This window comes from Hypanus sabinus, chromosome 9 (genome assembly GCF_030144855.1).
Source record: "Hypanus sabinus isolate sHypSab1 chromosome 9, sHypSab1.hap1, whole genome shotgun sequence".
Classification (NCBI taxonomy): domain Eukaryota; kingdom Metazoa; phylum Chordata; class Chondrichthyes; order Myliobatiformes; family Dasyatidae; genus Hypanus; species Hypanus sabinus.
The window spans coordinates 63,627,151-63,638,759 of record NC_082714.1 but is presented as its reverse complement, the minus strand read 5'-3'; the positions used below and the strand labels follow the sequence as shown (position 1 = coordinate 63,638,759).

The 11,609-nt window shown below is 45.0% G+C and overlaps 1 protein-coding gene across 1 annotated transcript in view; it reads left to right on the top strand.

Moving 5' to 3' along the window:
• Positions 1-1,868: 1,868 nt before the first annotated feature.
• Positions 1,869-11,609, top strand: part of micall2a (mical-like 2a) — a 114,496-nt gene continuing 104,755 nt past the window's right edge. The window contains exon 1 of the mRNA XM_059979776.1: positions 1,869-2,220. Within this exon, the coding sequence (XP_059835759.1) occupies positions 2,078-2,220 (143 nt within the window). The 5' untranslated portion in view covers positions 1,869-2,077. The remainder of the gene's footprint in view (positions 2,221-11,609) is intronic.

Here is an 11,609-nt window from a genome sequence, read left to right as displayed (position 1 = left end):
TAACAATAGCGATCTAGTGTTCTGAAACACTCTAGAAATCAGGATGCATCTGAGGAGACAGAACAGAATTAAAGGTCACAAACACATAATGTTGACTGTTTCTCTTTCACAAATGCTGTCTGACTTGCTGAGTTTTTTCCTCCAAAATTCTCTGTTTTTTGTTTCAATTTCATGGCATTTACAGTTTTAAAAATATCACTTAATGCTCCATTCAATAACCTTACATCTGTGATGAGAGTTCATCTGATGAAAGGGTTGTTGTTATGAACTGCTCTTCTCACTGTTCCCTACTTTGAATTTTCATACTTCCAGTTTTCTCAGTGACAAGTTAAACATTGTGACCAGTTTACTTTAAACTTGCAAGCTATTCTTGTAATTAATTAGGTTGTAATCCAATCTTTAATTGGTGATATTACTACAAGTTTGGAACAGAAAGTTGCATAATTCAGTTCAGGTTGCTTGACACTATTGATTCTACAAAGTGAAACAAATCAATATTGAAACATCTGGAAGTAATTTCTCTTCTTAATTATGTAAATCTGGACCACAGTGTACAATACCATGGTAAATGCTATCAGGGTGAGTAGTCCTAGAGCACATATTTGTGCACAAAGTCCTTCAATAAGGTGCTGAGAGAGTGCTACACCATCAGGTGCCATCCTTCAATTTGTGTGTAAACCTATATTCATCAGGGAATTCTTTAAGCAATCTCTGGGCACTCTTGAGAAGGAAATTAGCAGTTCATCATCTCACTGGACCTCCCTCTGTGTAAGTGAGACTTGCAGTTCCTCTGTTATAAAAGTGACTATGTTTCAAAAGGACTTCACTGGCTGAAAGACACTTTGCAACATCCTGAGACCATGAAAGGTGTGATATGTGCAAGTCCTTATTTAATAACTTCCACTGACAGAACAATTAAGCCGTAAAATTCTCAAAATGGAAAATACTCATTTGAGGTGGAAACCATTAATGGAAAGGAAAGATACAAGTCTTTCACTGTCCAAGGGCAGGGAAGTCGGTCGGTTCAGCATTACGCAGCAAGCTAATGACCCAGTCCAACAAAATGGCTGACACATATACCTCAACTACAAGCTGATCCCTTCTCCCACTTCTTGAATCTGAAGGTGCTGAGGGGTTGATGAGGCACTGTTGAGATTGGAGAGAATAGTGCAGGAGGAGACAGTGATAGTTGGGTAGCAAGTGTGAAGGGCAAGGAGGAAGGATGTTATGGTAAGTGAGACTAGTAGTGGGAGATAAACAGGATAGTGTATAGAGAGTCAGGAAGGGAAATGGGGGGAGGGTTGGTATGAGAGAATAGTGGAAAGTGTAGGTGCAGAGGGAGATACAGGTTGGTAGGCAGAGGAAGGATTGATAACTGGTTGCCATCACTAGCTGCCCAACTCAAACGTGGGAAGGACTAACATGATGATGGAAGTGTAAAAGGTGCTTTGCAACATGGGCGCAATGGGCCAAATGGCCCGTTTCCTTGCTGTGTTACTTTATGGTTAAATATAGGAAGGGCTTTAGTTATAACAGTGAAGGGGCAGATCTTCCCTCAGTATGGGAGGGCTAAGATTATTTAATTGCGAGAGTGTCCGTTTCTTTGGAGTAGGAGGACCTATCCCAGGATAGGCGGAGTCAAATAGCGTGGGAGAGACTATCAGCCAGAGTGGGAGGGGCTGTCGTTATATCAGGGTGACGGGCTAATTTTTATAGGTGGCAGTGTTGATCTTATCCCGAATGTGGGGAATTCTTGGTGTGCGTGTTTTGGGTCTGACCGGAGTTGCTGTGTGTGGTCCTGTGCATCAGGCAGCCTATGGGGATGTGGCCAGACCCACTCACCCCCTCTCCACGGTTGTACCCTGCTGTCTGCCGCTGACACCTTCTCCGAGCGTTTGTTCCGGTACAGCCGGCTCGGCGTTGTCTTTTCCCTGCCAGTCTCCGTCTCCAAGTTCCTCCTTGCCTCCCTCATTCTCGCCTGTCTCCTCCCACTTTCTCTTACTCACTCGCGTTCCCTCTCACTCCGGCAGCTCCCGGATTTGCCGGTCATTTGATCTCGGTGCTCCCTCGTTTCCACATGGCTGCGATTAAAGCCTTGCAGCAGTGGTGTAAGAAACAGTGCGAGGGATATCGCGATGTGGAGATCACTAACATGACGACCTCTTGGCGGGATGGGCTGGCTTTCTGTGCCATCCTACACCACTTCAGACCCGAGCTTATGTGAGTTAGTCACGAACACCGGTCTTTATCCCGGATCTGGAGAGAGAAAACTATAAGAATGTGTTTCTGTGTTGGAGGAATGAGAGAGCGAGTCGCGGCTTGTTCGGCAGTGAATCCGGGGCCGGGCTGGTTGTAGACCGAGTCAGTTCCCTGTCTGTGTGTCAGTTCTGTGTGTGTGCGTGAGAGAGAGAGACCGGCGTTTTCTTGCTCAACGCCGCAACTCGTAGGTAATGGGATCAGTCGGAACGGCTATTCTCTTACAAGTGAAGAGAAGTGTGCGTGTTGGCTACTGTAGCCGAGTTTGATTTGTGACTGGCGCTGCCCGGCCCACAGATGTTTCTGATATATTTTTGTTTTAAAGGATTATGTTTAGCGCCAGTTGTGTGGCTAATGACAAACAGCTGCACGGATTTTCCCGCGAGGTTCGGCTGCTGAAGTTTCCGAAATTGCCTAATAGCTGTAAATCAGCATTTAAAAAGGCTACATTCCGTCGTCTGAATTAATCCAATCGGCCCACCCCCACAACCCCTCCCAAATGTGAAGTTTCACCCCGTGAGATCAGTAGCCAGGTGGAGTGAGCGTTCCCCGGACAGTTCTGGAAAGTGTCGAATCTCACACCCAGCCATGGAAACGCTGTGGGGGTCAAGGTCGGGATATGTGCACAAAGTATGTGCCCATAGCTGGGGTCTTGGCATCTGTGATGGAGTCTAGGGTTAAGATTCGGGTTGTTTGGAAAGGGGCTTACACTTTGTCCCACTGTTGAAACTATCCAAGGCTAAAATCGGGGGGCAATGGCGCTTGGGATTGGTCACTGGAAGGGAGGAATATTCCCAGCTTCGTACAGAGTTGAAAACCAGAAATTCGAGTCTCGCTCCACTGGCCTGCAGAGGGGGTATTGCACTGTTGGAAGTGCCCTCTTTCAGATGAAGCATGAACACTGTGTGTGAGCGCTACTATTGAAAAGTAGAATAATGAGTTATTTCTGATGTCCTAGCCAATGTTATTTCTTGCCCAGTGTTATTACAACGGACATCTGGTTGTTATCAGCGTGGTTTTCCATGGAACTCACTTGGCATAAATTAGCTATCATAGTCTTAAGAGATAGAAGGAATCGCAGATGCTGGAATCTGGAGCAAGAAAGCGGATGAGCTTAGAGCGTGGATTGGTGATATGATGTGATGGCCATTACAGAGACTTGGATGGCTCAGGGACAGGATTGGTTACTTCAAGTGACAGTTTTAGATGTTTATGAAAGGACAGGGAGGGAGGCAAAAGAGGTGTGGGAGTGGCACTGTTGATCAGAGATAGTGTCACGGTTGCAGAAAAGGTGGACGCCATGGAGGGAATGTCTCTGTGGGTGGAGGTTAGGAACAGGAAGGGATCAATAACTACTGGGTGTTCTTTTATAGTCCATCCAATAGTAACAGGGATATCGAGGAGCAGATAGGGAAACAGATTCTGGAAAGGTGTAATAATAACAGTTGTCTCGATGGGAGATTTTAATTTCCCAAATATCAATTGGCATCTCCCAAAGCAAGGGGTTTAGATGGGATGGAGTTTGTTAGGTGTGTTCAGGAAGGTTTCTTGACACAATATGTAGATAAGCCTACACAGAGGAAAGACTGTACTTGATTTGGTATTGGAAAATGAACCTGGTGTCAGATCTCTCAGTGGGAGAGCATTTTGGAGATAGTGATCATAATTCTATCTCCTTTACAATAGCATTGGAGAGAGATAGGAACAGACAAGTTAGAAAAGTGTTTAATTGGAGTAAGGGGAATTATGAGGCTATCAGGCAGGAAATTGGAAGCTTAAATTGAGAACAGATGTTCTCAGGGAAACATAATGGAAGAAGTGTGGAAAATGTTCAGGGGATATTTGTGTAGAGTTCTGCATAGGTATGTTCTAATGAGACAGGGAAGTTATGGTAGGGTACTGGAACCATGGTGTACAAAGGTTGTAAAAATCTAGTCAAGAAAAGAAAAGCTTACAAAAGGTTCAGAGAGTTAGGTAATGTTAGGGATCTAGAAGATTATAAAGTGACTAGGAAGGAGCTTAAGAAGGAAATTAGGAGAGCTAGAAGGGACCAGGAGAAAGCCTTGGTGGGCAGGATTAAGGAAAACCCCAAGGCATTCTACATGTATGTGAAGAGCAAGAGGATAAGATGTAAAAGAATAGGACCTATCAAGTGCTACAGTGGGAAAGTGTGTATGGAACCGGAGGAAATAGCAGAGGTACTTAATGAATACTTCAGTATTCACTATGGAAAAGGATCTTGGTGATTGTAGGGATGACTTGCAGCAGACTGAAAAGCTTGAGCATGTAGATATTAAGAAAGAGGATGTGCTGGAGCTTTTGGAAAGTATCAAGTTGGACAAGTCACCAGGACTGGATGAGATGTACCCCAGGCAACTGTGGGAGGTGAGGGAGGAGATTGCTGTGCTGTGCAATAATCTTTGAATCATCAATGGGGATGGAAGAGTTTCTGGAGGATTGGAGGGTTGCGGATGTGGTTCCTTTATTCAAGAATGTGAGCAGAGATAGCCCAGGAAATTATAGACCAGTGAGTCTTACCTCAGTGGTTGGTAAGTTGATAGAGAAGATCCTGAGAGGTAGGATTTATGAACATTTGGAGAGGTATAATATGATTAGGAATAGCCAGCATGGCTTTGTCAAGGGCAGATTGTGCCTTATGAGCCTGATTGAATTTTTTGAGGATGTGACTAAACATATTGATGAAGGTGGAGTAGTAGATGTATATGGATTTCAGCAAAGCTTTTGATAAAGTACCCCATGCAAGGCTTATTGAGAAAGTAAGGAGGCATGGGATCCAAGGGGACATTGCTTTGTGGATCCAGAAGTGGCTTGCCCACAGAAGGCAAAGAGTGGTTGTAGACAGGTCATATTCTGCATGGAGGATGGTGACCAGTCATGTGCCTCAGGGATCTGTTCTGGGACTCTTAATCTTTGTGATCTTTATAAATAACCTGAATGAGGAAGTGAAAGGATGGGTTAGTAAGTTTTCTCTTGACACAAAGTTTGGAGGTATTGTGGATAGTGTGGAGGACTGTCAGTAGTTATAGTGGGACATTGATAGGATGCAAAACTGGGCTGAGAAGTGGCAGATGGAGTTCAACCCAGATAAGTGTGAGGTGATACATTTTGGTGGGTCAACTATGATGGCAGAATATAGTATTAATGGTAAGACTCTTGGCAATGTGGAAGATCAGAGGGATCTTGGGGTCCAAGTCCATAGAACACTCAAAACAGCTGCACAGGTTATCTCTGCGGTTAAGAAGGCATACAGTGTATTGGCCATTAATCGTGGAATTGAATTCAGGAGCCGAAAGGTAATGTTGCAGGTATATAGGACCCTGGTCAGACCTCACTTGGAATACTGTGCTCAATTCTGGTCACCTCATTATAGGAAGGATGTGGAAACCATAGAAAGGGTGCAGAGAAGATTTACAAGGATGTTGTCTGGATTGGGGAGCTTGCCTTATGAAAAGAGGTTGAGTGAACTCGGCCTTTCCTCCTTGGAGCGATAGAGGTGACCTGATAGAGGTGTATAAGATGATGAGAGGCATTGATTGTGTGGATAGTCAGAGGCTTTTTCCCGGGGCTGAAATGGTTGCCACAAGAAGACACAGGTTTAAGGTGCAGGGGAGTAGGTACAGAGGAAATGTCAAGGGTAAGTTTTTTACGCAGACAGTGGTGAGTGCATGGAATGGGCTGCCGGCAACGGTGGTGGAGGTGGATATGATAGGGTCTTTTAAGAGACTTTTTAGATGGGTACATGGAGCTTAGAAAAATAGAAGGCTATGGGGAAGTCTGGTAATTTCTAGGGTAGGGACATGTTCGGCACAACTTTATGGGCTGAAGGGCCTGTATTGTGCTGTAGGTTTTCTATGTTTCTAACAAAAAAGCCTCTGTTGGAACTCAGCAGGTCAGGCAGCATCTATGGAGGGAAATGCACAGTCAATGTTTCTGATCCAGACCTTTTAACTGGGATGTAAAAACAGAGGGGAAATAACCAGTCTAAAGAGAGTAGCGAGGGGATGAAAACAGGCAAGTGATGGATGGATGCAGGTGAGGAGGGATCGACTCATTCTTTATAGTTGGGAAGTACTAATTGACTCAACTAACATGGGACGTCCTTGAAAAGGACAACAGGGGTGTCATGTCTTTACAAGTTGCTTTTTTAAAAAAAATATGGTTAGCTTTTTCTCCTTGAAGTAGTCATTACAAAAATGCTTTGAGGGAGACTGTGTTACAGGGTCACAGGTAAAGTAGCGGAGTCACGAAGAAGGGTCTCGGCCTGAAACAACGACTGTCTGTTCATCTCCATCGTTGCTGTCCCCTCCAACGTTTTGTGTGTGCTGCAGAGGGAGAGCCCTGTTGTATCAGTCTTGGGTTTATGACCACATGTTTGTCCTTTTGCTAAAGTGGAGAAGGGATTTTAGAAGATATACTTTATAAAGCTAGGCTATATTGATTTGAGGAAAGTTGGCCAGAGTTTGATTTCCTGCTGAACTTTGTATTTGCTTGGATTCAGAGGAAGAGGAAGGAAAGTATTGTATTTTTCTTCTGCTTGCCTCAGCCTTTACTTTTAAAACTTAAATACAGAATGCTGGGAATACTCAGCAGGTCAGGCAGCATCTGTGATGAGAGAAACAGTTTTTAAGTTCTTGAAGTGTCCTCAGTGTTCTAGTGTAGTGGTCCCCAACCACTGGGTGATGGACCGATACCGGGCTGCAAAACATAAGCTACTGGGCTGCGAGGAAACAATATGATTTGGTGATATGAAACCATATGAGTTAGCTGCATCTTTTCTCATTCCCTGTCACACCCACTGTTGAACTTGAACGCACACGAGGTCATTACCCACGCGAGGTCATCAGTCACCTAAATGCATTGATACCCTCGCGCCAGGGATCACTGGTTGGCCTTGGGTAACCAGCTGCCTCGTGCGACAGGTGAGAAGTGCTGTTGCTACTGGCCTAGAGCGCGGACAGATGGGCACCTCTAAACCTGTTTAGCACACCAAATGTTCATGGGGAACCCAGTGCTAAAATGACCTAATTCTGGCTCAAGGTTTCGTAAGTAGCAGAGCAGCTACCTTGCTGTGATCTACTGAAAGTCATCCCTCGATCCAGACTTTTGACGGCCGATAGGTTCTACCTACCTACAAGGAGGGCAGGCACACGCCCTGTCGCACTCCTTACTCGGTCGGTTGTTCTCTCTGGACTGCGACTGCCGTGGCCCTGGCAATATTACTTTGTCCTCTCACCCCACCCACGACCAGCCGCACTTGGCCAAGGTGTCTTGCTGCGGGCAGGCGGGAGGCTGGAGTTCAGGTCTAGAGGCTGTCTAATGAAGCCCTCAAAACTGCTTCAGCACCTGGAGTCCAAGAACCCTGCACTTAAAGACAAAACTGTTGAGTTTTTTGAGCAGAAAAAACATGAGCAAGCGGGGCTGAAGCGAGTACTGAGAGCCACGAAAGCTAAATTGCGGAATAGACTGGACATCGTTGTCTCCCATCACCCCTCGATGGGACCATCTTGTTGCAGGGAAACAAGCCCAGGGCTCTCACTGATTCAGCGATACAGTATTGGTGTGTTGCAATGATTTTATATGTCCATATGAGGAAAATATGTGCTGTGTGTTTAATAAATTCATTAGATAAACCCTTTTCGAAACAAAATTGAGTGTATTAGCCACTTATAGTTGACATCACCTATACCCCCACCCCACCCTGGGTCGGTCGGTCTGCAGGAATATTGTCAATATTAAACCGGTCCGTGGTGCAAAAAAGTTTGGTGACCCCTCTTCTAGTGTAGGAAGTGCTGCACTCAATTTACAAAAGGCAAAAGTAGTGAAGTTATTATAATCTGATTTATTGATGTTGATTTAGCAGAGTTCAGAAGGAGTTCAAACCCTGGCTCGTTCTCCTCAACCCAGGAGACACTGCTGGAATCTGATACAAAAAAAGGCTGGAGGAACTCAGAGGGTCAGGCAGCATCTGTGGAGAGAAATGGACATTTACAGTTTTTGCATTGAGACCCTTCATCTGCACTTGATTCCAGATGAAGCAACTCAATCTGAAACATTGATTGTCCACTTCTCGCGACAGATGTCACCTGACCCACTGAGGTCCTCTAGCAGTTAGTCTTTTTTCAAACTCCTGTGTAAAAGACATTTGTTCAAATACTTTTAATTTCAGGATAAATGTTCACCAGGACACCAAGAGTAATCTCATTATCCTTCAGTTCAATGCCTTATCTGAATTATGACATCTTATTTATTTAGTGAGATGCAAAATGGAATAGCCCCATCTGGCCCTTTGAGCTGTGTTGCCCAGAACCCCCAATTTAACCCTAGCCTAATCATGGGACAATTTATAATGACTAATTAACCTACTGTGTTGGCGCGTGTCCTAGTGGACAAGGCATCGGACTAGTAACCTGAAGGTCACTGGTTCGAACCTCAGCTGAGGCAGCATGTTTGTGTCCTTGAGCAAGGCACTTAACAACACATTGCTCTGTGACGTCACCGGTGCCAAGCTGCTTGGGTCCTAGTGCCCTTCCCTTGGACAACATCGGTGGCGTGGAGAGGGGAAGGCCTGCAGCTTGGGCAACTGCCCGTCTCATGAGACTAACGGATGCCTATAAACCTATTAACTGGCATGTCTTTGGAGGAATCAAAAGCATCCAGATGAAGCCCACATGGTCTCGAGGAGAAATTACAAACTCCTTACTGAAAGAGGTGGCAATTGAACCCAGGTCGCTGGTACTGTAAAGCATTGTGCTGCTGTGCAACCTGAGAATAGAACTCTCGACGTCTGACTTCTCTGTCCGTGCTGGGCTGGAACATCATGCTGGGTACCTGGAATGGGATGGAATCCAAGCCTCCTTCCTCTCAGGCTGTAACTGTCAGCACAGCGAAGGAACAGGAGCTGGTGAGACTCCATCCTCCATTAACTGTGGTTTATTTAAGATGTTGAGAAAGGATAAAGACCATAAGAAAAGCAGATTACAATCAGATTAAGGCTGCCGTACAGTACCTGACAGAAACTGAAGTTACGTCAGTTCCAGACCTTAGCCAGTCCTCGAGGGAAATTGAGTTGAACTGAGTTTATTCCGTCCTGCCCTATTGGATCATATGCTTGAGATATGAATGGAAGCCTTGGGGGGGGGGGGGGGGGGAAACAAACATGCACAATCCACTGGAGGGAAAAATAAATAGATTACAACCGTCAGTTATTACAGATAGCACAGAAGACAGTTTCAAAGATACATTGATATCCTCTGTGCTCTGACAGGATTCCACGCTCTAAGCATATTTATGCTGTGGTACAGGAGGGCTGTATGCCATGTTTCAGCTTTCATCCTCTGCTTTGCTGCCTGTATCCAAAGACATTCACCATTACTCCCTGTCCTTACAGACTAACGTTGTTTCTTGATCATTTGACACACTAAAAGTATCTGCTGGAGGAACCAATCTTGATTCTCCACACCCCCTCCCCTCCTGTGTTTCCTGAGCACTAGCAGTGAAGTTTGCACAGTTTGCTTGTTTTGGCATCTGGGGCAGCCTGGTCAGTGTGGCTGGTCTCTTTGCCACTATCCCTTAAGCCTACACCACCCCTCGATACAGGTGACCTAAAGTTAAATCAGAAGTGACTTTTTGCAGAGCTATTGAAAAGTGCAGCAAAGAATGGGCCCTTTTACCTAGTCTGCACTGACCACCTACGTCGGGGGGGGGTTCCCAACCTGTGATCTAGAGGTTAATGGTAAGGTTCCATGGCACAATAAAAGTTTGGGAACTCCTGATTTACACTAATCCCAATAACTTAGTCTCCCTAAATTCCCATCAACTCTCCCCAGATTCTACCACTTACCTACACATTAGTGGAAATATACAGTGGCCATCTACCCGACCAACACACACACCTTTGTGATGCAGAGCACCTGGAGGAAACTCTCAGTCACGGGAGGACATACAAACTCCACAGAGGTACCATCCAAGCTCAGGATTGACGTTGGATTGCTGGCACTATGAGGCAGCAGGTTTATTTGCTGCACCACTTTTTTTGTGGGGAGAAGGGCAGCACAGTGGTGAGGCTGCTGCTTTCTGCTCCAGCAATCTGGATTAAATCCTGACCTCGTCTGCTGTCTGTGCGGAGTTCGCACATTTTCATTGTGACCATGTTGGGTTTCCTTCAGATGCTGTTTTTTTTATCCCCACATCCCAAAGACGTGTTGGGTGGTTAAGTGACCACTGTGAGTTGTCCCTGGTGTGTAGGTAAGAATCTTGTGGGTGCAGGAATGTTGGAGGAATAATAGGATTAGTGTATAGTTGATGGTTGGAATGGACTCAGTGGGCTGGAGGGCCTATTTCTATGCTGCCTATACAGGTAGACATTTTTCAGGATGTTTTAGTGGTGGAACTGAACACAGGTCGTTAGTGCTGTAGTGATGTTAAACTAACTTGTGCTATCATGCCACCTCACTGCTCTCCTTTCTCCTCCTAGGCAATGATTACATTAATGTGGAAAATGTTGTCTCTTTGGATCCTAACTGGTTATATCACAGCTTGGTGCTCAGGAATGGAAAGGTCTACAGAAAGTGGGGCAGGTTATGTTTGCCTAACTTGATTGAGTAACAAAAGTGATTGACAAAAGTAGAATTGTGGATGTTGTGTACATGGATTTTAGTCCGCCATTTGACAAGGTCCATCCTGGGAGGCTTACCCAGAAGATGAAGATGCATGGAGTCTACGGTGACTTAACCATGTTGATTAAGAATTTGGCATGCCCTTAGAAGACAGAGGCCGGTGGTCAGTGTGACTTATTCTGACGAAGTGCATATTACTAGTGGTGTTCTGCAGGGACCTCTGCTGTTGGTGATATATATAAATGATCTGGATAAAAACGTAGGAGGATGTGTTAATAACTTTGAAAACAATGTAAAGATTGGTGATGTGGATAGTTTAGAAGACTGCTAAGGGATAGTGTGGCATGTAGATCAATTGCACATATAGGCAGAGAAACAGCAGATGGAAATTAACCCAGCCAAATTTGAAGTATTGCACTTTCGGAGATCAAATGTAAAAGGACAGCCCACTGTTAATGGAAGGACCCTTAACAGCATTAGTATACAGAGAGGTTTTGGAATCTGTCCTTAGCTTCCTGAAAGTGGCTGCACAGTTTGAAAGTGTTTGTAAAGAATAGATACGGCATGCTTACCTTTTGTTGATCGAGGCATTGAGTTTAAGGGTTGGAAAATTATCTTGCTGACTTGGCTACATATGGAGTACTACATTCAGTTCTGGTCCTCCCTTACAGGAAGGATGTGGAAGCTGTAATGAGGGTGCAGAAGAGGTTAACTAGG